The sequence below is a fragment of the Cetorhinus maximus genome, chromosome 6 (genome assembly GCF_964194155.1).
Source record: "Cetorhinus maximus chromosome 6, sCetMax3.hap1.1, whole genome shotgun sequence".
In the NCBI taxonomy this organism is placed as follows: Eukaryota; Metazoa; Chordata; class Chondrichthyes; order Lamniformes; family Cetorhinidae; genus Cetorhinus; species Cetorhinus maximus.
The window spans coordinates 76,908,540-76,928,604 of record NC_135884.1 but is presented as its reverse complement, the minus strand read 5'-3'; the positions used below and the strand labels follow the sequence as shown (position 1 = coordinate 76,928,604).

At 46.9% G+C, this 20,065-nt stretch overlaps 1 protein-coding gene across 3 annotated transcripts in view; it reads right to left on the bottom strand.

Annotated features, from left to right (window-relative positions):
• Window positions 1-7,227: 7,227 nt before the first annotated feature.
• Window positions 7,228-20,065, bottom strand: part of nckipsd (NCK interacting protein with SH3 domain) — a 179,350-nt gene continuing 166,512 nt past the window's right edge. For all 3 annotated transcript variants that reach the window (XM_078543876.1, XM_078543877.1, XM_078543879.1), the window contains 2 exons: window positions 16,977-17,149; window positions 7,228-8,233 (listed from right to left, as the gene is read on the bottom strand). In XM_078543876.1, coding sequence (XP_078400002.1) covers window positions 8,033-8,233; window positions 16,977-17,149 — 374 coding nt within the window. In that variant the 3' untranslated portion in view covers window positions 7,228-8,032. The remainder of the gene's footprint in view (window positions 8,234-16,976; window positions 17,150-20,065) is intronic.

The following is a 20,065-nucleotide window of genomic DNA, read 5'->3' as shown; positions in this document are numbered from 1 at the left end:
GAAGAGTGCGGGAGGGCATGCCAGGAACAGCACCAGGCATACCTAAAAATGAGGTGTCAACCTGAAGCTGTAACACAGGACTACTTGCGTGCCAAACAGCATAAGCAGCAAGTGATAAATGGAGTTAAGTGATCCCACAACCAACGGATCAGATCTAAGCTCTGCAGTCCTGCCACATCCAGTCGTGAATGGTGGTGGACAATTAAACAACTCACTGGAGGAGGCTGCTCCACAAATATCCCCACCCTCAATGATGGGGGAGACCAGCACATCAGTGCAAAAGATAAGGCTGAAGCATTTGCTACAATCTTCAGCCACAAGTGCCGAGTGGATGATCCATCTCAGCCTTCTCCGGAGGTCCCCAGCATCACAGATGCCAGTCTTCAGCCAATTTGATTCACTCCACGTGATATCAAGAAACAGCTGAAGATGCTGGATATCGCAAAGGCTATGCGTCCTGACAATATTCTGGCAATAGTATTGAAGACTGGTGCTCCAGAACTTGCCGCACCCCTAGCCAAGTTGTTCCAGTACAGCTACAACACTGGCATCCACCTGGCTATGTGCAAAATTGCCCAGGTATGTCCTGTACACAAAAAGCAGGACAAATCCAACCCGGCCAATTACCGCCCCATCAGTCTACTCTGCATCATCAGTGAAGTGGGCAGAACAATTACTAGTATTTATAGAGCACCTTTAACATCATAAAACATCCCAAGGTGCTTCATGGGAGTGAAATTTGACACTGAGTCACATGAGAAGATTTTAGAGATGACAATCAAAAGCTCAGCCATCCTCGGCCAGATTTAACAGGCATCTTAAAGGAGGAAAGAGAGATTGAGTGTAGGGATTTAGGGAGGGAATCCCAGAGGTTATGGCCAAGACAGCTGCAGTTTTGCTCACCAATGGCAGAGCAATTAAAATCAGGGATGATCAAGAGGCCAGAATTAGAGGAGCACAGGTATATGGGAGAGCTGTGAGGCTGGAGGAGATTCCAGAGATAGGGAGTGGCGAGGATGGAGGGATTTGAAAACAGGGATGAGGATTTTAAAATTAAGGTTTTGCTTTAACATTGCGGATTAGTGAGCACAGGGGTGATGGGTGAATTGGACTTGGTGAGAATTAGAGCACATGCAGCAGAGTTTTAGGTGACGAGGTTTTGGAGGATGCCAGTCTTGCCAATGGGAGGCCAGCCAGGAGTGCATTGGATTAGTCAGGTTTAGAGGTAACAGAGACATGAATGAGGGTTTCAGCAGATGAGCCAAGGCAGGAACAAATTTGGGCAATGTTATGCAGGTGGAAATAGGTGGTCTTAGTGATGGTACAGGTATGTGGTCAGAGCTTATCCTGGGATGAAAGATGACACAGAGGCTGTGATTCAGTATCAGTGAGAGGGAGTCAGTTGGGAGGGAACAAAGCTTATCACAGGGACCAAAACAATGGCTTTGGTTTTCTCAATATTTAATCAGAGGAAATTTCTGCTCATCCAGTACTGAATGTTGGATAAGCAATCTGATAATTGAGAGAGGTGGTGGTGAGGGAGAGCTGGGTGTCATCAGTACATACGGGAAAACTGACACTGTTTTTTGATAACGTCGCATAGGAACATCGGGACAGGAGTAGGCCATTCCGCCCATCGAGCCTGCTCTACCATTCAATACGATCATGGCTGCTCATCCACTTCAATGCTTTTTTCCCATACTATCCCCATATCCCTTTATGTCATTGGTATTTAGAAATCTGTCAATCTCTGCTTTAAGCATAGTCAATGACTGAGTTTCTACATCCCTCTGGGGTAGAGAATTCCAAAGATTCACAACCCTCTGAGTAAAAAGCATTCTCCTCATTTCGATCCTAAGTGGCTTCTCCATATTTTGAAATTGTGGGGCAGCATGTAGGATGGAGTCCAGGATAGATCCAGGGGGGACACCAGAGCGAACAGTTCAGGATCAGGAAGAGAATCCACTGGTTATGATTAGATGGCTAAGAATGAAACCAGGTGAGAACAGTCCCACAGCCGGATGACAGTGGAGAGGGGTTGGAGGAGGATGGTGTGGTCGACCATGTGAAAGGCTGCAGGCAGGTCGAGAAGGGCGAGGAAGGAAAGTTTACCTTTATCACAGTCACTTTGGATGTCACTGTGATTTGATAAGAGCTGTTTCGGTACGGTGGCAGGGACGGAAACCTGATTGGAGGGGTTCAAACATGGAGTTCCGGGAAAGACGGGCACGGATTTTGGAGGTGACAACAAGGACATTGGAGAACAAAGGGACATTGGAAATGGGGCAGTAGTTTTTGGAGGGGAAGGATGATGATAGCAGATTAAAAGGAGGGGCAGGCAGACCTGAGGAGAGAGTCATTAACAAGATCAGCTAACATGGGCACCAGGAAGGAAGTTGGGAGGTCAGCAGTTTACTGGGAGTAGGATCAAGGAGTTGGATATAGTTGAGCTTGGAGAGGCCATGATGAAAGATATATGAGAAACGAGAGGGGGAAGTGGCAGAGGCAGCTGATCAGATAGCATCAACATTAATGATAAAGTCACAGGTGAACTCCCTCAACTAGTTTTGGGATGTTAATATGGAGGAGACATAGGAGAGGAGTTTAAGATGACAGTTTGCTGTAAAGGAGCCAGCGCTTATCTTTGCATTTCAGGATGATCATGGAATAGTGAGCAGAACTCAACAGTGCTACATGTGATCAGCCAGATTTGGCAGTGAATGATGAAACCAGTAGTCATATCGTTTCACATTTGCATTCCTTGGACTTGAAAGCAGAGATAAGGTCTGGAATATGGGAACAGCCGGTGTGAGAGAGAGAGTAATGGTTTCAATGGGGACTAGGCCAAAGGTGGAGGTGAAGGTATGGTTGAGCAAATGTGCAGCTGCAGAAAAGTGCCATTTGTTGTGCTATCAAGCGGCACTTACTTAACAATAACTTGCTCACCAACACTCAGTTTGGGTTCCATCAGGGTCACTCAGCTCCTGACAGCATTACAGCCTTGATCCAAACATGGACAAAAGAGCTGAACTCCTGAGGTGAGGTGAGTGTGACTGCCCTTGACATCAAGGCAGCATTTGACCGAGTGTGGCATCAAGGAGCCCCAGCAAAACTGAAGTCAATGGGAATCAGAGGGAAAGCTCTCCACTGGTTAGAGTCATACCTAGTACAAAGGAAGATGATTGCGGTTGTTGGAAGTCAATCATCTCAGTTCCTGGGCATCATTGCAGAAGATCCTCAGGGTAGTGTCCTCAGTAGACCCCATCTGTCCTGTCAATTAGGTGTAATATATCTCATGGCAGTATTTTAAAGAGCAGGGGAACTTCCTCAGTATCTTTACCAGTATTTATCCCTCAATAATTATCACAAAGAACAGATTATCTGATCAATATTAAACAGTTGTTTGTATACAAATTGGCTGTAAAGTGCTGTTGTCGTCCTGTAGTCATGAAAGATGCTATATAAATGCAGGTCTCTCTTTTCTCATTGCATCAATGAACCAAGTCTCCCTTTGACAGTACCTTATAACCTGTGGCCTCTCCAAACTAGAAAAACAAAGGCATTGGGTGCATGGGAACAGCAACACTTACACACTCTCCTTGACGTCACACAGCATCCTGATTTGGAACTATAATCGTCGTTTCTTCACTGTCGCCAAGTCAAAATGCTGGAACTTCCTAATTAACTGCACTGGGAGTACTTAAATCACATGGGCTGCAGCTGTTCAAGGATGCAGTTCATCACCACCTACTCAAGGGTCATAAATGTTGGCCTTGCCAACATGCGGACGCCCAGTGAACAAAGAAACATTTTCAAATATTAAAATAGTCTTATGAAGATTAGCAGGTTGATGCAGCTCCAAATGAAGAGATAGCAGGAAAATGGGGCAACTATGCTGCTCTTGGTTTGTGGGGTTATGTAATAAATGGATATTATAAAACAGATGGGAAACAAGTGCTTTCTTGTGGGAGGGCTGGACTCAGGTTTTCAGCACTGAATCTTTGAGCAGAATTAGGTTTCTGTTGCTTAAAACAGTTTATATTCTCCAGTCAGCACAGGACTGCTACTGTCAGTATGGGAAGTGTACCCAAACCCAAATGGACAGGAGGAGTGGCCTCAGTGCAGAGGGGGATGGAGCCAAGTGGGAAGGGGAGGGGCCCCAGCAGGGAGGGGGAGAGGCTGCCAACAGGGACAGGTCCCTGCGGGGAGAGGGCAAGGGGGCGGGAAAGAGGGGCTGAACCCCAAGAGAAAATCCACATATTAAAATAATTGAATCTGCATACCAGTACAGAAGCGGTCAGAAAAGAACACAACACAACAAATAAATGCTGTAGCTGCTTTAATTACCTGTATACAAATATTAGCAGTAAAATACCGAATAGCAAGGCAGACTTGGAGCCGAAAATGACAGCCTGCAGCAGCCAATAGTGGGATGGGATCTGCACACTCCCACTGGCTGCCACACTGCTGAGTTGCTCAGAGAGCAAACTACAGGCTTGTGTTCTTACTGCCTTTTCAGGCCTGGACTGAAGATACTGCTCCCTGAGAAAGTTAGCAGCCCATAAGTAATCAGCATCCCACACGCATCCCAAACTAACACCATTAACAGCATTGACTCAAGGCCACTCAAATGGCAAAGTGGCAAAAAGCATTCTGAAGCACGTGACACTGGCAGAGAATACTAACCTCAGTGTGTATGTATATATACACACACACACACTCTCACTAACAATGCCTAAATACAAGCATTAAACACAGGGTTAAATGGAGATCTATATTATATTGGTGTTTAGTCTCGATCAGGTGTTACAATGCCTTCAATCACCCAACTTCCCTTATGCAACACTGAGTGCAATGCATGTGTGTATCAAACCCATAAGTGTTTTGCCCATTCAGCATTAGAAGCATGAAGTAGCTAAAAGATAACATGCTTGCTACACCAGGAAGCTGCCACGGTCCCTGAGCAGCTGCTGGTTTTGTGCCCTGGGCTTCCCTCAGGATTACCAAACAGTGACAAGTCTGTAGATTGCAGGTTTTAAATATCCTGGCACTGATGTATCGAGATTCAGACAGGGGCAATGACCTATCCAGATTCAATCATACTTTAATGATACAATTAGTGTGCTGGTTTAGATGTCATCTTGTATCACAGGACCTCAAGAGTCTGTGGTGAAAATGCCAAACCAGACCTGCCATTCGCACATTCCCAGACAGTATGAGGTCAGCAACAAAAATCCTTCCATGCCGTATATATCTGCTTAATTATAGTGGCTGTCTATTCCCAATATCAATAACACAAAAAAAGCCCCACACCACCTATGTTACTAGCTCTACTGTCACATGGTCACATATCAACGTGCATTGTGGCACAATGCAGTCTACCAGGGGGAGGGGGTGTACCACAATGCAGTCTACCAGGGGGAGGGGGTGTGGCACAGTGCAGTCTACCGGGGGGAGGGTACGTGGCACAGTGCAGTCTACCGGGGGGAGGGGGTGTGGCACAATGCAGTCTACCGGGGGGAGGGGGTGTGGCACAATGCAGTCTACCGGGGGGAGGGGGTGTGGCACAATGCAGTCTACCGGGGGGAGGGGGTGTGGCACAATGCAGTCTACCGGGGGGAGGGGGTGTGGCACAATGCAGCCTACCGGGGGGAGGGGGTGTGGCACGGTGCAGTCTACCAGGGGGAGGGTACGTGGCACGGTGCAGTCTACCCGGGGGAGGCGGTGTGGCACGGTGCAGTCTACCAGGGGGAGGAGGTGTGGCACAATGCAGTCTACCAGGGGGAGGGGATGTGGCACAATGCAGTCTACGAGGGGGAGGGGATGTGGCACGGTGCAGCCTACCCGGGGGAGGGGGTGTGGCACGGTGCAGCCTACCCGGAGGAGGGGGTGTGGCACGGTGCAGTCTACCCGGGGGAGGGGATGTGGCACAGTGCAGTCTACCCGGGGGAGGGGATGTGGCACAATGCAGTCTACCAGGGGGAGGGGGTGTGGCACAGTGCAGTCTACCAGGGGGAGGGTACGTGGCACAGTGCAGTCTACCAGGGGGAGGGTACGTGGCACAGTGCAGTCTACCAGGGGGAGGGTACGTGGCACAGTGCAGTCTACCAGGGAGAAGGGGTGTGGCACAGTGCAGTCTACCAGGGGGAGGGGGTGTGGCACAATGCAGTCTACCAGGGGGAGGGGGTGTGGCACAATGCAGTCTACCAGGGGGAGGGGGTGTGGCACAATGCAGTCTACCGGGGGAGGGGGCGTGGCACAATGCAGTCTACCAGGGGGAGGGGGTGTGGCACAATGCAGTCTACCAGGGGGAGGGGGTGTGGCACAGTGCAGTCTACCAGGGGGAGGGTACGTGGCACAGTGCAGTCTACCAGGGGGAGGGTACGTGGCACAGTGCAGTCTACCAGGGAGAGGGGGTGTGATACAGTGCAGTCTACCAGGGAGAGGGGGTGTGGCACAGTGCACCCTCCCAGGGGACTGTGTGGCACAGTGCGCCCTCCCAGGGGACTGTGTGGCACAGTGCGCCCTCCCAGGGGACTGTGTGGCACAGTGCGCCCTCCCAGGGGACTGTGTGGCACAGTGCGCCCTCCCAGGGGACTGTGTGGCACAGTGCGCCCTCCCAGGGGACTGTGTGGCACAGTGCGCCCTCCCAGGGGACTGTGTGGCACAGTGCGCCCTCCCAGGGGACTGTGTGGCACAGTGCGCCCTCCCAGGGGACTGTGTGGCACAGTGCGCCCTCCCAGGGGACTGTGTGGCACAGTGCGCCCTCCCAGGGGACTGTGTGGCACAGTGCGCCCTCCCAGGGGACTGTGTGGCACAGTGCGCCCTCCCAGGGGACTGTGTGGCACAGTGCGCCCTCCCCGGGGACTGTGTGGCACAGTGCGCCCTCCCCCGGGGACTGTGTGGCACAGTGCGCCCTCCCCCGGGGACTGTGTGACACAGTGCGCCCTCCCCCGGGGACTGTGTGACACAGTGCGCCCTGCCAGAGGACTGTGTGGCACAGTGCACCCTCCCCGGGGACTGTGTGGCACAGTGCACCCTGCCCGGGGACTGTGTGGCACTGTGCACCCTCCCCCGGGGACTGTGTGGCACAGTGCACCCTCCCCCGGGGACTGTGTGGCACAGTGCACCCTCCCCCGGGGACTGTGTGGCACAGTGCACCCTCCCCCGGGGACTGTGTGGCACAGTGCACCCTCCCTGGGGACTGGGTGGCATTTTCTTGCACCCTCCCTGGGGACTGGGTGGCATTTTCTTGTACCCTCATCACTAATCACTATCATTTCCGGAAAGCTGTCACTGTGATTTTTGCAATTACAGTGAGTGAATAGACAGTAAGCAGTCTGCCAATCCACCAACTCCTCATCATGATAATGGAGATGAGGGAAATACAAGATAATGTCCGGGTTCAAGGTGACATCCTTGGACTGCTCGAGCTTTCTCGAGGTGGATTAGCTAACACACAAACCCCTCAATTCATTCCACTTTACTGCAATCCAGCTGTTAACATTGAGATGATTGTTATAGTTAAACACTTTTACTTGCAAATAACATCCTGACTGTTGTACAAAGATCTGATCTGTTCCATGCCAGTTAGCTCAGGTGTGTGTCAGCGAGGCTAGTTTACCAACTGAGAATACTCTGAAATAAGCAGGTTGCTGTATTTCATTGAATCCCCTCCCTAACATTCTGCTCTGTCGGTTAAGTATTTATGTTAGTGCAAGGCTATTCTTCTACTTCAGAGTTATTGAGGTTTCACACATGATTAAAATGCACATAAATCCACTATAGACAAGAGTGTAGCAACACATGGCCACGGTCAGTCACAATGCTTCACCATTCTGTAGCAAGTCTAGGGGACAAAGAATTACAAGTAGTCAGAGAAACGTTTGTAAGGCTGAGAACGGCTTTGGGTTCAGTTATAGATACAAGCGCATTGTCAAACAGGGATGAGCGATTTAGAACCATGGCGGCTAATCTTTCAAGTATTTGCATTCAACATACTTTAAACTCATTTGGTACATTCCCTTCTGGGTTAGTTCTCAACAGCAAAGTCTGGAAATTCTTTATAGATTTCATTGATGATCAGCTTGTCCATCTGGCATGGCTGGTCAGTCTCCTCCTCAGCCAGGATTCGCTGAAATGTAACCTGTAGGTCAGGGAGGCGGTGTTGGTGGCGCATGTAATCTGTTGAGCGAATTATGGCATGCATCAGTGAGAGGTACTCCATTCTAATCTGCAGGAACAAGAAGGAGGAGAAGGACAGTGTGTGTGAAGCTTTGTCATTACGTACACCATTATTGCACTGATTAATGTTCTGCTCAACACAAGGGAGCAAATACTAAACAATGTTTACTGCAGTAACCTCAGGAACTGCACTTATATAGCCAGGTACAAGACACAATGAAAGCATGTGATTTTGGGATGGATCTGGAATTTACCATGAAGTCAAATTGTCTCAACTGATTTTCCTATAAGAGCTCCAATGTATGAATGTACAGGCTTGAGCCTGCTTGGGGGGCAACTCTCTCTACAGACAGATCACTGAAAGTCTATACTGGAGGTTTCTGTTTTATAGGCATGTCACTAGTCTCTTAATGGAAGACTTTGGTTATCTGTGACTGGGGGAAGAGGGTGGCATAGTGGTAATGTCACTGGGCTAGTAATCCAGAGGCCCAGGCTAATGCTCTGGGCGGGGGGGTGGAGGGGGGGTGGGGGGCGCGCGAGGGTTCAAATTCCACCAGCTGCCATGATTCAGTTAATAAATTTGGAATATAAAGCTAGTCTCAAGTAATGGTGACTATGAAATTATCATTGATTGTTGTAAAAATCCATCTGGTTGATTAATGTGCTTTAGGGAAGGAAATCTGCCGTCCTTACCTGGTCTGGCCTACATATGACTCCAGACCCAAAGCAATGTGTCTGACTCTTAACTGCCCTCCGAAATAGCCGAGCAAAACACTCAGTTCAGGGCAAATAGGGATGGGTAACAAATGTTAGCCCTGCCAGTAACACCCACATGAAAGAATAAAAAAAGTCAGGCTGAGGAAGACAGAGGAAGAAAAAGAAAAGCGCATCTCCCTCCCCTCCTCACTGAACTCCCCTTCTCACCAAACTTGCAGCAATTCCACTCTAACAGTGCACTCCATCTTGATCTACATTAATAACCTAGGCCTTGGTGTACAAGGCATAATTTCAAAATTTGCAGATGACCACAATACTGCCAAGTATTGTAAACTATGAGGGGGAATAGTATAGAGCTTCAAGTGGACAAAAACAGGTTGGTGAAATGGGAGGACAAATGACATGGAATTTAATGCAGAGGAGTGTAAAGTGATTCATTTTGGTAGGAAGAACATGGCCAGACAATAAAAAATAAGGGGTACAATTCAAAAGGTGCTGCAGGAGCAGAGGGACATGGGGGTATATGTCCATAAATCATTGAAGGTGGCAGGACGAATTGATAGCACGGTTAATAAAGCATTTGGGATCCTGGACTTTATAAATAGGAACACAAGAGTACAAGAAGCAAGGAAGTTATGGTCAACCTCTATAAAACATTTGTTCTACCTCAGTTAGAGTATTGCACCCAGTTCTGGCACCACATTTTAGGAAAGATTGGGAGGCAGAAAAGATTCATAAGAATGGTTCCAGGGATGAGGAACTTCAGTAATATAGGTAGATTAGAAAAGTTGGCACTGTTCTCCTTGGAGAAGAGAAGGTTGAGAGAAGATAGAGGCATTCAAAACAATGAGGGGTCTGGACAGAGTATAATAGGGAGAAACTATTCCCACTCATGAAAGGATAGAGAGCCAGAAGGCACTGATTTAAGATAATTGACTGAAGAAGCAACAGCAACATAAGGGAAAACTTTCACACAGCGAGTGGTTAGAATCCGGAATGCGCTGCCTGAGAGTGTTGTGGAGACAGGGTCAATCGAGTGGTTAGGATCTGGAATGCTCTGCCTGAGTGTGTTGTAGAGACAGGGTCAATCGAATGGTTAGGATCTGGAATGCACTGTCTGAGAGTGTGGTGGAGACAGGGACGATGAAGGCTTTCAAGAGAGGATTGGATAATTATCTGGAGAGAAATAAATTGCAGGGCCACGGGGAAAGCTGGGGGAATTGTATTCGATGAATTGCTCCTTCAGAGGTTGGGCATAGACATGAAGGGTTGAATAGCCTCCTCCTGTGCTGTAACTATTCTGTGATTTTATGATTGGGTTAAAGGAATGGAGTTCCTGTAATGTGTACAGGACTTCTTTCTAACCCAATATGTATGATAGCTTCCACCCTTGGCTGTAGAGTAATGGGTTAATGCATATGTTAATGAGACCATGATGATATTCATGATGCAACTGTGACATCAGTGGTCAGATGATGGAGAGGCTCTAAGAGAGCTAGATGCAGAATACCATATGCTTACTCTAAGATCTTTGTAAATAGTTCTTAATAAATTGTTTGAAGTTAAACTATGCTGACCATCTCAAGTCTGTCAAAGGGATGCAAAGCCTCATCAAGGTACGGTAAGCCAAGAAGGCATGGTATTAGTAAAACCTCACTAATGCTCGGCAATGACAGTGAAACATGGTGGCAAAGCTGGAAGCCACAGCCTAGCAAACTGTGGTCACAGATTGACGGCCAGCGAGTGAAAATTGACTTCACAGCGACGAAGAGGAGACCTGAAAAGTACTGTAGTGAATGGACAGTGAGGGACACATGATGTCGCTAGCCACTGAGCAGCCACTACTCCTTCCACAGCCTTTCCAATATATCCAGAGCAAGGACATAGATAGGAGCTCTGGAAGAGACATTTCGAAAAGTACTGAGTGGTTTCAGGATTACAAGGGAAGCCTCAGAAACACCAGGACTGTATACTTTTATATGCTGTGAGAGCCATAGCTGATGATGTCCTTGCGCAGCAAGGCATTGAGGAAGCCTTAGCATCATACAATGAAGGGTAGAGGCCTTTGAGAACTACTTTGGTCCCAAAAAGAATTTGGTTATAGAAAGAGCAAAATTCAGTCAGAGAACTCAAATGCCAAAGGAGTCCATTGATTCCTTCATTAATGATCTATTTTGCTTAGGAAGTACCTGCGGTTATGCAGCCTTAAAAGATTAATTGATTAGAGACCGCATTGTAGTCAGCATCCTCGACGACACACTGTCTGACTTGTTACAATCAAAAGTGGATCTGACCATAGAGAAGGCTGAACAGATCGTCAGGCAGGCTGAGTTCAGATGTCAAAATTGGTGTGTATTTCAAAGTTACGTTGATGCTAGGGAGGGGTTTGTCCAGTACATAGTACCAAGGTCAGGAGTCCCACCCACCAAAAAGCCCATGAAAAAAGCCACCAAAACCATCAAGGGGGCAAGGAGAACTCTTCCATCTATATTCAGTTGCTAACAGCCAACACTACCGTGAAGACTGGTCAGCAGTGAGAGCTTAATGCTTTCTCTATGGCAGGACTGGTCATTTTAAACAGTCTTGTAAATCAAGAACAGCATTCAAGAGAAGATAATTAGAACATGTTCCCAGCCAGTTTGATGTCCAAGAAATCAGATATACACCTTTCCAACCTGATGATTTTGTAGGAGAGATCAAAGCAGCTGATAAGCAGTTTGGTTCTGTGCAGCTGAAATTTGAAGGCTGCGGAATGGAATTTAAACGCCACCGGTGTAGGAGCCTCTGTCTTATTGGACAGGTTGGACTGGCTTCCAAATTGGCTTAAAATCGTCAAAATTCAACCATCTGATTTAAAGCTGTAAGGGCCTGGAGACACCGCTTTCCAAGTGAAGGATCAGTTCACCATCATCCTTTGTCATGAAAAGGAAATTAACGAGAGCCTCTCTATTTTACAGAATCGGCCAATTTCTCTGCTCAGTGTGTTTAAGACTTGATCTTATGCAGATGCGCGTCCAGGACTGTGAAGTAGCATTCAAGGAGGAATTTCCAAAGGACTGACAGACTTTGATTCAGCAGCAGATGTGAAGTTCATTCATTACGCAGCGAGTCATTCTTTAGTGTAGAAACACCATCCACTGGACAACAGGAGGAGAGTGCAGATCTCTCAATTCTTTTCAGAGAGGGGCTAGAGGCCGTGGGAACAGAAGGCATAGAGAAAGATGGCGACCATTGCCAGAGGAGCTTCTAGACCTCAGTGGCTCTTTCATGACAAAGTTCATGTGAAGCAGGCTGTTGCAGAAACAGGTGATCCATTGGAAGACAAGGTCCTAGGTCTCATTACACTCTGACTCCACTGCCAATCCAGATGAAATCTCTGGTGTTTTTTTTGAAGCTGAAGAAGCTGAATTTGTCTATTTGTCCCACTAAAACCACCAAAGTGATGCATTGTAAATCGCTGGCTGACCACAGTGAGTTATCCAAGGAGAAAGAAATGCTTGATTTAAAGTTGGATCAAACTACTAGAGGAAATGTAGAGCCTCCTAGTTTGTGTGAAAGTAAACTGCAGCCCACACTTGGAGCTCATCAGCAAGCCATGCTTATACTTTAATTGTCCTTCAGTGAAAAAGCAGAGGCCAAAACTACAGAACTTCCAAGCCTGTACAGGAATTTCACCTAGATCCAGGTTTGGACATTTATTCCTTTGCTGAACATGGTATAGTCTTATATTCTTCAGCTGACACCATCATCCCATTACCTGCAGCAGAGCAGCCTCATGCTGAAACAAGTGCAGCAATGCTATCACTACCTACAGGAAGTGCTAGTACCACCCTAGATGTAGTAGGAAAGTCATTATTTTCTTCAGGATATTCATCATTCTTCTTCTTCCAGATTTATTCAAATCTCAGAGGTTGAATACTTTCTTCATCATTCATGCAGCAGTGAATGATTCAGCTGGGAAATTCATCGAAGTTGAAGATCCTTCATCTTCTCAGGCCTTTCCCTAATGTGCAAAGAGGGAGCAGAGAGAATGTTAGTTTGTCCTCTTCCTATTCGGGAGACTGTGATTGTCCATGTCCTGAGGTCTTCACTCTTGAATCAGTCTTTAGTTGAATGGGTTTCACAACCTTGAAGTTAAGTCATCATAAAGATCATAGCCCAGTTACCAGCGGCCGTGAAGCTATCCCACTCCGCCAAACTGTTTGTCTTCCAGGAAAAAGACATGCGAACACATGCGTCCACAAGGTCCTCCCAGAGAGCCAAGAATACTGTGGGAGGTTGAAGAATACTCGGGTGACCGTGACTTGGGGAGGGGGGTGGTGGCGGAAGGGTAGAGGTTAAATGGAAAATGTAAATGGTTTACAAACGGTGGAAAATGTAATGTAAATGGTTTAACAAATGCTACAATGTAGCAGTTTGAGATTATACTTGTGGGCAGGTGTAGAGTAATAGGTTAATGGATATGTTAATAGGACCATGATATTAATGATATAACTGTGATATCAGTAGTCAGATGACAGAGAGGCTCCAAGAGCTAGATGCAGAATAGTCTGTGCCCTGCACACCATGTGCTTACCCTGAGGTCTTTGTAAATAGTTTTTATAAATTGCTTGAAACTAAACTATGCTGACTATCTCAAGTCTGTCAAAGGGAAGCAAAGCCTCATCAAGGTACGGTAAGCCAAGAAGGCATGGAATTAGTAAAACCTCACTAACGCTTGGCAATGAGTGAAACTTGGGTGTTATCAACCACAGCGCTCTGACCTGATTCAGAAGGTTGCAGTCACTAGTCTTGCTCCAGAGGCTTGAGCCTATAATCCCAGTTGACATTCCAATGCAATACTGAGAAATGCTGCACTGTCAGAGGTCCCAAGTGTTGGATGAGTTGTTAAACCAAGGTCCCATTTGCCCTCTCAGGTGAACCTAATTGCACTACTTCAAAAGAAGAGCAGAAGAGTTCTCCCTGGTGTCTTAGCCAACATTTATCCCTCAACCAGAATCAATAATAGATTACCTTGCATCTAACTCATTGCTGTTTATTGGACGTTGCTGTGTACAAACTCTCTCCTGTGATCAATGTTCACTCTAAGCTGCATGGTCGAGCAACAATCCAAAAGACCCCGGTCAGGCAGTGCACAAATTGGCCCCTTTAAATTACAATGTGTGCATGACCACGCAAAAAAAAAATTAATGATGCTGTGAACTCCAGAAAAAATTTAGAGGGAACGTTCACAGTGACTATACTTCAGGAGTAAATTCATGACAAAGATGCTTTGCGATATCCTAAAGTTGTGAAAGACAACAAGTCTTTCATTCAAAGAAATTTGTGAGGAAATTGCAGATGCATTATCATAATTTTCCAAGTTCAAAATGGTTGCGAGGAGTCAGAAGATAGGGACAAATGGAACATACTGCAATTGGCAGGTGTTTAGTGGTATTCTCCAGGGAGCTGCATTAGTAAGTTGTGTAGACGGAAATAGGAAGTCAGAGGGACATAGACAGGTTAAATGTGTGGGCAAAACAAAGAACAAAGAACAAAGTACAGCACAGGAACAGGCCCTTCAGCCCTCCAAGCCTGTGCCAATCATATTGCCCGTCAACTAAAACATTTTGCATTTCCGGGGTCCGTATCCCTCTATTCCCATCCTATTCATGTTTTTGTCAAGCTGCCTCTTAAACATCACTATCGTACCTGCTTCCACCACCTCCTCTGACAGCGAATTCCAGACACTCACTACCCTCTGCGTAAAAAAACTTGCCCCGCGTATCTCCTCTATAGTTTTCTCCTCTCACCTTAAATCTATGTCCCCTAGTAATTGACTCTTCCACCCTGGGAAAAAGCTTCTGACTATCTACTCTGTCCATGCCACTCATAATTTTATAAACTTCTGTCAAGTCGCCCCTCAATCTCCGTCGCTCTAGTGAGAACATTCCGAGTTTCTCCAACCTCCCCTCATAGCTAATAACCTCCAGACCAGGCAGCATCCTGGTAAACCTCTGCACCCTCTCCAACACCTCCATATCCTTCTGGTAATGTGGTGACCAGAATTGCACGCAATATTCCAAGTGTGGCCTAACCAAGGTTCTATACAGCTGCAGCATGACTTCCCAGCTTTTATACTCAATACCCCTGACAATGAAGGCAAGCATGCCATATGCCTTCCTGACTACCTTATCCACCTGCGTTGCCACTTTGTGACCTGTGGACCTGTACACCCAGATCCCTCTGCCCGTCGATGCACTTAAGGGTTCTGCCATTTACTGTATAATTCCTGCCTGTATTAGACCTTCCAAAATGCATTACCTCACATTTGTCCGGATTAAACTCCATCTGCCATTTCTCTGCCCAAGTTTCCAACCGATCTATATCCCGTTGTATCCTTTGACAATCCTCTTCACTATCTGCAACTCCTCCAACCTTAGTGTCGTCTGCAAACTTACTAATTAGCCCAGTTACATTTTCCTCCAAATCATTTACGTATACTACAAACAGCAAAGGTCCCAGCACTGATCCCTGCGGAACTCCACTAGTCACAGCTCTCCATTCAGAAAAGCACCCTTCCACTGCTACCCTCTGTCTTCAATGGCCAAGCCAATTCTGTATCCATCTTGTCAGCTCATCTCTGATCTCGTGTGACTTCTGTACCAATCTGCCATGAGGGACCTTGTCAAAGGCCTTACTGAAATCCATGTAGATAACATCCACGCCCTTCCATCGTCGATCATCTGCGTCACTTCCTTGAAAAACTCGATCAAGTTAGTGAGACACGACCTCCCCTTCACAAAACCATGCTGCCTCTCACTAATACACCCATTTGCTTCCAATTGGTAGTAAATCCTGTCGCAAATAATCTTCTCCAATAATTTCTCTAGGTTGTTACAACAGCAGGTTGTATTTATGTAATGCCTTTAAGCTAATAGAACATCCCAAAGTGCTTCAGAGGAGTGTTATCAAAAGAAATTGATGCTGAGCCACAAAAGGAGATATTTGGACATTGGCCAAAATATCAAAAAGGTACATTTTAAGGACGGCCTTAAAGAAAAGGCATAGGTGAGGTTTAGGGAGGGAATTCCAGAGCTTAGAGCCATCAATGGAGGGGTGCATAAAACTAGGGATGCTGAAGAGGCTGGAATTAGAGGAGTGCAGTGATCTCCGAGGATTATGGGGCTGGAGGAGGTTACAGAGATGGGGAGGGCGAGGCCATGGAGGGATTCGAAAACAAGGATAAGAATTTTAAACTTGATGCTTTGAGACTACAGCAGATAACAGTTCAACATGGGAAAATGTGAGGTAATTTGACTTTGGATCTGAGGTAGACAAATGGTAATATTTTCATAATGATGTAAAACTAGGAACTTTGGATGAACAAAGAAAGTTTGGTGCCAATGTGTAGGATTCACTAAAAGCTAGTGCACAGGTACAAAAAGGTCCCATGGAATGTGAGCCTATATGTCAAGAAGGTTGGAATACAAAGGGGAAGAAATGATTCTTCAGTTGTACACTGTCTGGGCCAGGCCCCATTGGAGGCCTTGGAGGGGTCGAACGCAAGGATGAGAATTTTAAAACCCAGGTATGGTTGGACCTGGGTCTGATGCAGGTCAGTGAGCACATGGATGTTGGCGAACAGACTTGGCGTGAGGTAGGGCACAGACAGCATGCCCTTGAATGAGCTGTATGTTTGAGCTGGGTGGGAGGCCAGCCACGAGAGCAGAGCAGTATTCAAGCCTAGAGGTAACAAAGGTATCCATGAGGGTGCTGGCAGATGAGTTGAGGGAGGGGTGGAGATGCAGCTGGAGTAGGCAATCTTGGTGGTGAAGAGGTGGGACATTTAGCTCAGTGTCAAATAGGAGCCACATTGGTTTGATATATTCTAACAGTGAAAGACTCCCTTAGTCCACTGCGGTGCTACGTTTACACAATGGTCTCTCATTTACAAACCCAATACTTCCCTCCAATACCATTTCTCATGATAGCCTTGTACATCTTTGCCAACCTATGTAAGCTCTGGACATGCCCAGCCAGTGTTAGTATTGGGTTAGTGAAGAATGCATTTAGTATTGTTGCATTGGTCTGACCTTTTCTCCCGGTGAGAGGTCAGAGATCTGACGCACAATAATATCAATCATCACCATCATGTCAGTACGGTAAAAAATTCTCGCTGTGTCCTTGTCAGCAAAAACATCCTGCAGGAACTTGAGCACCGAGTGTGGTGGCTGGGGTTGGTGCTTGAAAATAACCACTGGGTCATCTGAGGAGGAAAGAGGCTAGAGATTAATTCAAATTCAGTGAATGGTGAAGGCTTTATAAAGGAAACCATTTGTACCCAGTGCATTATAAGAGTAGAGTTTTCACAGGGGTCACTTTCTGCAGTCGTGTTTCTGTCAGTAGCACTTGCTGCTATGGACTAATAGGGGCGCAATTTATAAGGAAATACAGGAACTATAGCTTCAGACTCACTGCTTCATCACTTTCTGGGGAGCTTCACAGAGCCTGCCCAGCATTCACTGACTGAATTGGCATATTGCATACTTCCCAGAGGAGAGTTAGCGTACACAGGGAGAGACTGGGATATAGAGTTAGTGTACACAGGGAGGGGCTGGGATAGAGTGTTAGTGTACACAGGGAGAGGCTGGGATATAGAGTTAGTGTACACAGGGAGGGGCTGGGATAGAGTGTTAGTGTACACAGGGAGAGGCTGGGATATAGAGTTAGTGTACACAGGGAGAGACTGGGATATAGAGTTAGTGTACACAGGGAGGGGCTGGGATATAGAGTTAGTGTACACAGGGAGGGGTTGGGATAGAGTGTTAGTGTACACAGGGAGAGGCTGGGATATAGAGTTAGTGTACACAGGAAGAGGCTGGGATATAGAGTTAGTGTACACAGGGAGGGGCTGGGATATAGAGTTAGTGTACACAGGGAGGGGCTGGGATAGAGTGTTAGTGTACACAGGGAGAGACTGGGATATAGAGTTAGCGTACACAGGGAGAGACTGGGATAGAGTGTTAGTGTACACAGGGAGGGGTTGGGATAGAGTGTTAGTGTACACAGGGAGAGGCTGGGATATAGAGTTAGTGTACACAGGGAGAGGCTGGGATATAGAGTTAGTGTACACAGGGAGAGGCTGGGAAAGGGTGTTAGTGTACACAGGGAGGGGCTGGGATAGAGTGTTAGTGTACACAGGGAGAGGCTGGGATATAGAGTTAGTGTACACAGGGAGGGGCTGGGAAAGGGTGTTAGTGTACACAGGGAGGGCCTGGGATAGAGTGTTAGTGTACACAGGGAGGGGCTGGGATATAGAGTTAGTGTACACAGGGAGGGGCTGGGATATAGAGTTAGTGTACACAGGGAGGGGCTGGGATAGTGTTAGATTTTTCTATATTTAGCAAAATAGCTGCAATAATGGTACATGTACCATGGTATTGCGTATACAAGATACCTGCTGTTATGGGTGACAGAGAAGAGGAGCAGTATTTGGAGACAAGTTGTCTTCATTCGGAGTCACAGTTTCAGTGACTGGGGACATGGTGCAGAGAGATAATTGAGCTCTTCCTCACCCAGAAATTCCAGTGGCGCTCGGTCTTTTGAGTAAGTGAACAATCAGTGTATTGTTCTTTCGACTCCGAGGTACACACGGCAGTCGGCTAGCATTGCAGCCTGGGGCACAGCCACTCACGGCTCAACTTTGGTGCCAAGTTGAGGAGAGGCAATATGATCTAGATGATGTTTCAGATCAGTGACACAAGGTCAGAACAGATCACGGACCTGTCTGTTCCTCTCGCCACAGACGCTGCCAGACTTGCTGAGGTTTTCCAGCATCTTCTGTTTTTATGTCCAGTGTCCACTATATTCTTTTCTTGTACACTGTACACTAAATGATGTACAGTTTTCAAGGCGGTTAACATACACAAATTTTTCAAGGTGGCAGGAAAAAGCATACAAGTTCCTTGGCTTTACAAATAGAGACGTTGAGTAGAAAAGCAAGGAAGTTATGATGGGCCTTTATAAAAGACTAGTTTGACAAGGAATTATTCAATGAACGGCATGACACTAGGAAGTTCTGAGGAACAAAGGGATCTTAGCGTGTGTGTCCATAGATCTCTGAAGGCGGAGGGGCATGTTAGTGGGGTGGTGAAAAAGGCATATGGGACATTTGCCTTTATCAATCGAGGCATAGATTACAAAAGTAGGGAGGATATGTTGGAGTTGTATAGAACCTTGGTGAGGCCACAGCTGGAGTACTGTGTGCAGTTCTGGTCGCCACATTATAGGAAGGATGTGATTGCACTGGAGGGGGTGCAGAGGAGATTCACCAGGATGTTGCCTGGGATGAAACATTTAAGTTATGAAGAGAGGTTGGATAGACTTGGGTTGTTTTCGTTGGAGCAGAGAAGACTGAGGGACGACCTGATCGAGGTGTACAAGATTATGAGGGGCAAGGACAGGGTGGATAGGGAGCAGCTGTTCCCCTTAGTTGAAGGGTCAGTCACAAGGGGACACAAGTTCAAGGTGAGGGGCAGGAGGTTTAGGGGGGATGTGAGGAAAAACCAGAGGGTGGTGACGGTCTGGAATGCGCTGCCTGGGAGGGTGGTGGAGGCGGGTTACCTCACATCCTTTAAAAAGTACCTGGATGAGCACTTGTCATGTCATAACATTCAAGGCTATGGGCCAAGTGCTGGTAAATGGGATTAGGTAGGTAGGTCAGGCGTTTCTCACGTGTTGGTGCAGACTCGATGGGCCGAAGGGCCTCTTCTGCACTGAGAGATTCTGTGATTAGATTTTAACTGAATACTGCAGCCAAATCCAGGCACCACACTTTCAGAAGGAAGTGAAGACCTGGGAGAGGGTACTAGAATTGCACTAGGAATGAGGGATTCTAGTTGCATGTAATTTTAAAAAATCATTCTTGCAATGCAAGCATCACTGGCTAGGCCAGCATTTATTGCACATCCCTAGTTGCCCTTGAGAAGGTGGTGGTGAGCTGCCTTCTTGACCCGCTGCAGTCCATGTAGCGTAGGTACACCCACAGTGTTGTTAGGAAGGGAGTTCCAGGATTTTGACCCAGCGACAGTGAAGGAACAGCGATACAGTTCCAAGTCAGGATGGTGAGTGGCTTGGAGAGGAACATGCAGGTGGTGAATTATTTAAGATGGGGATATTTGTG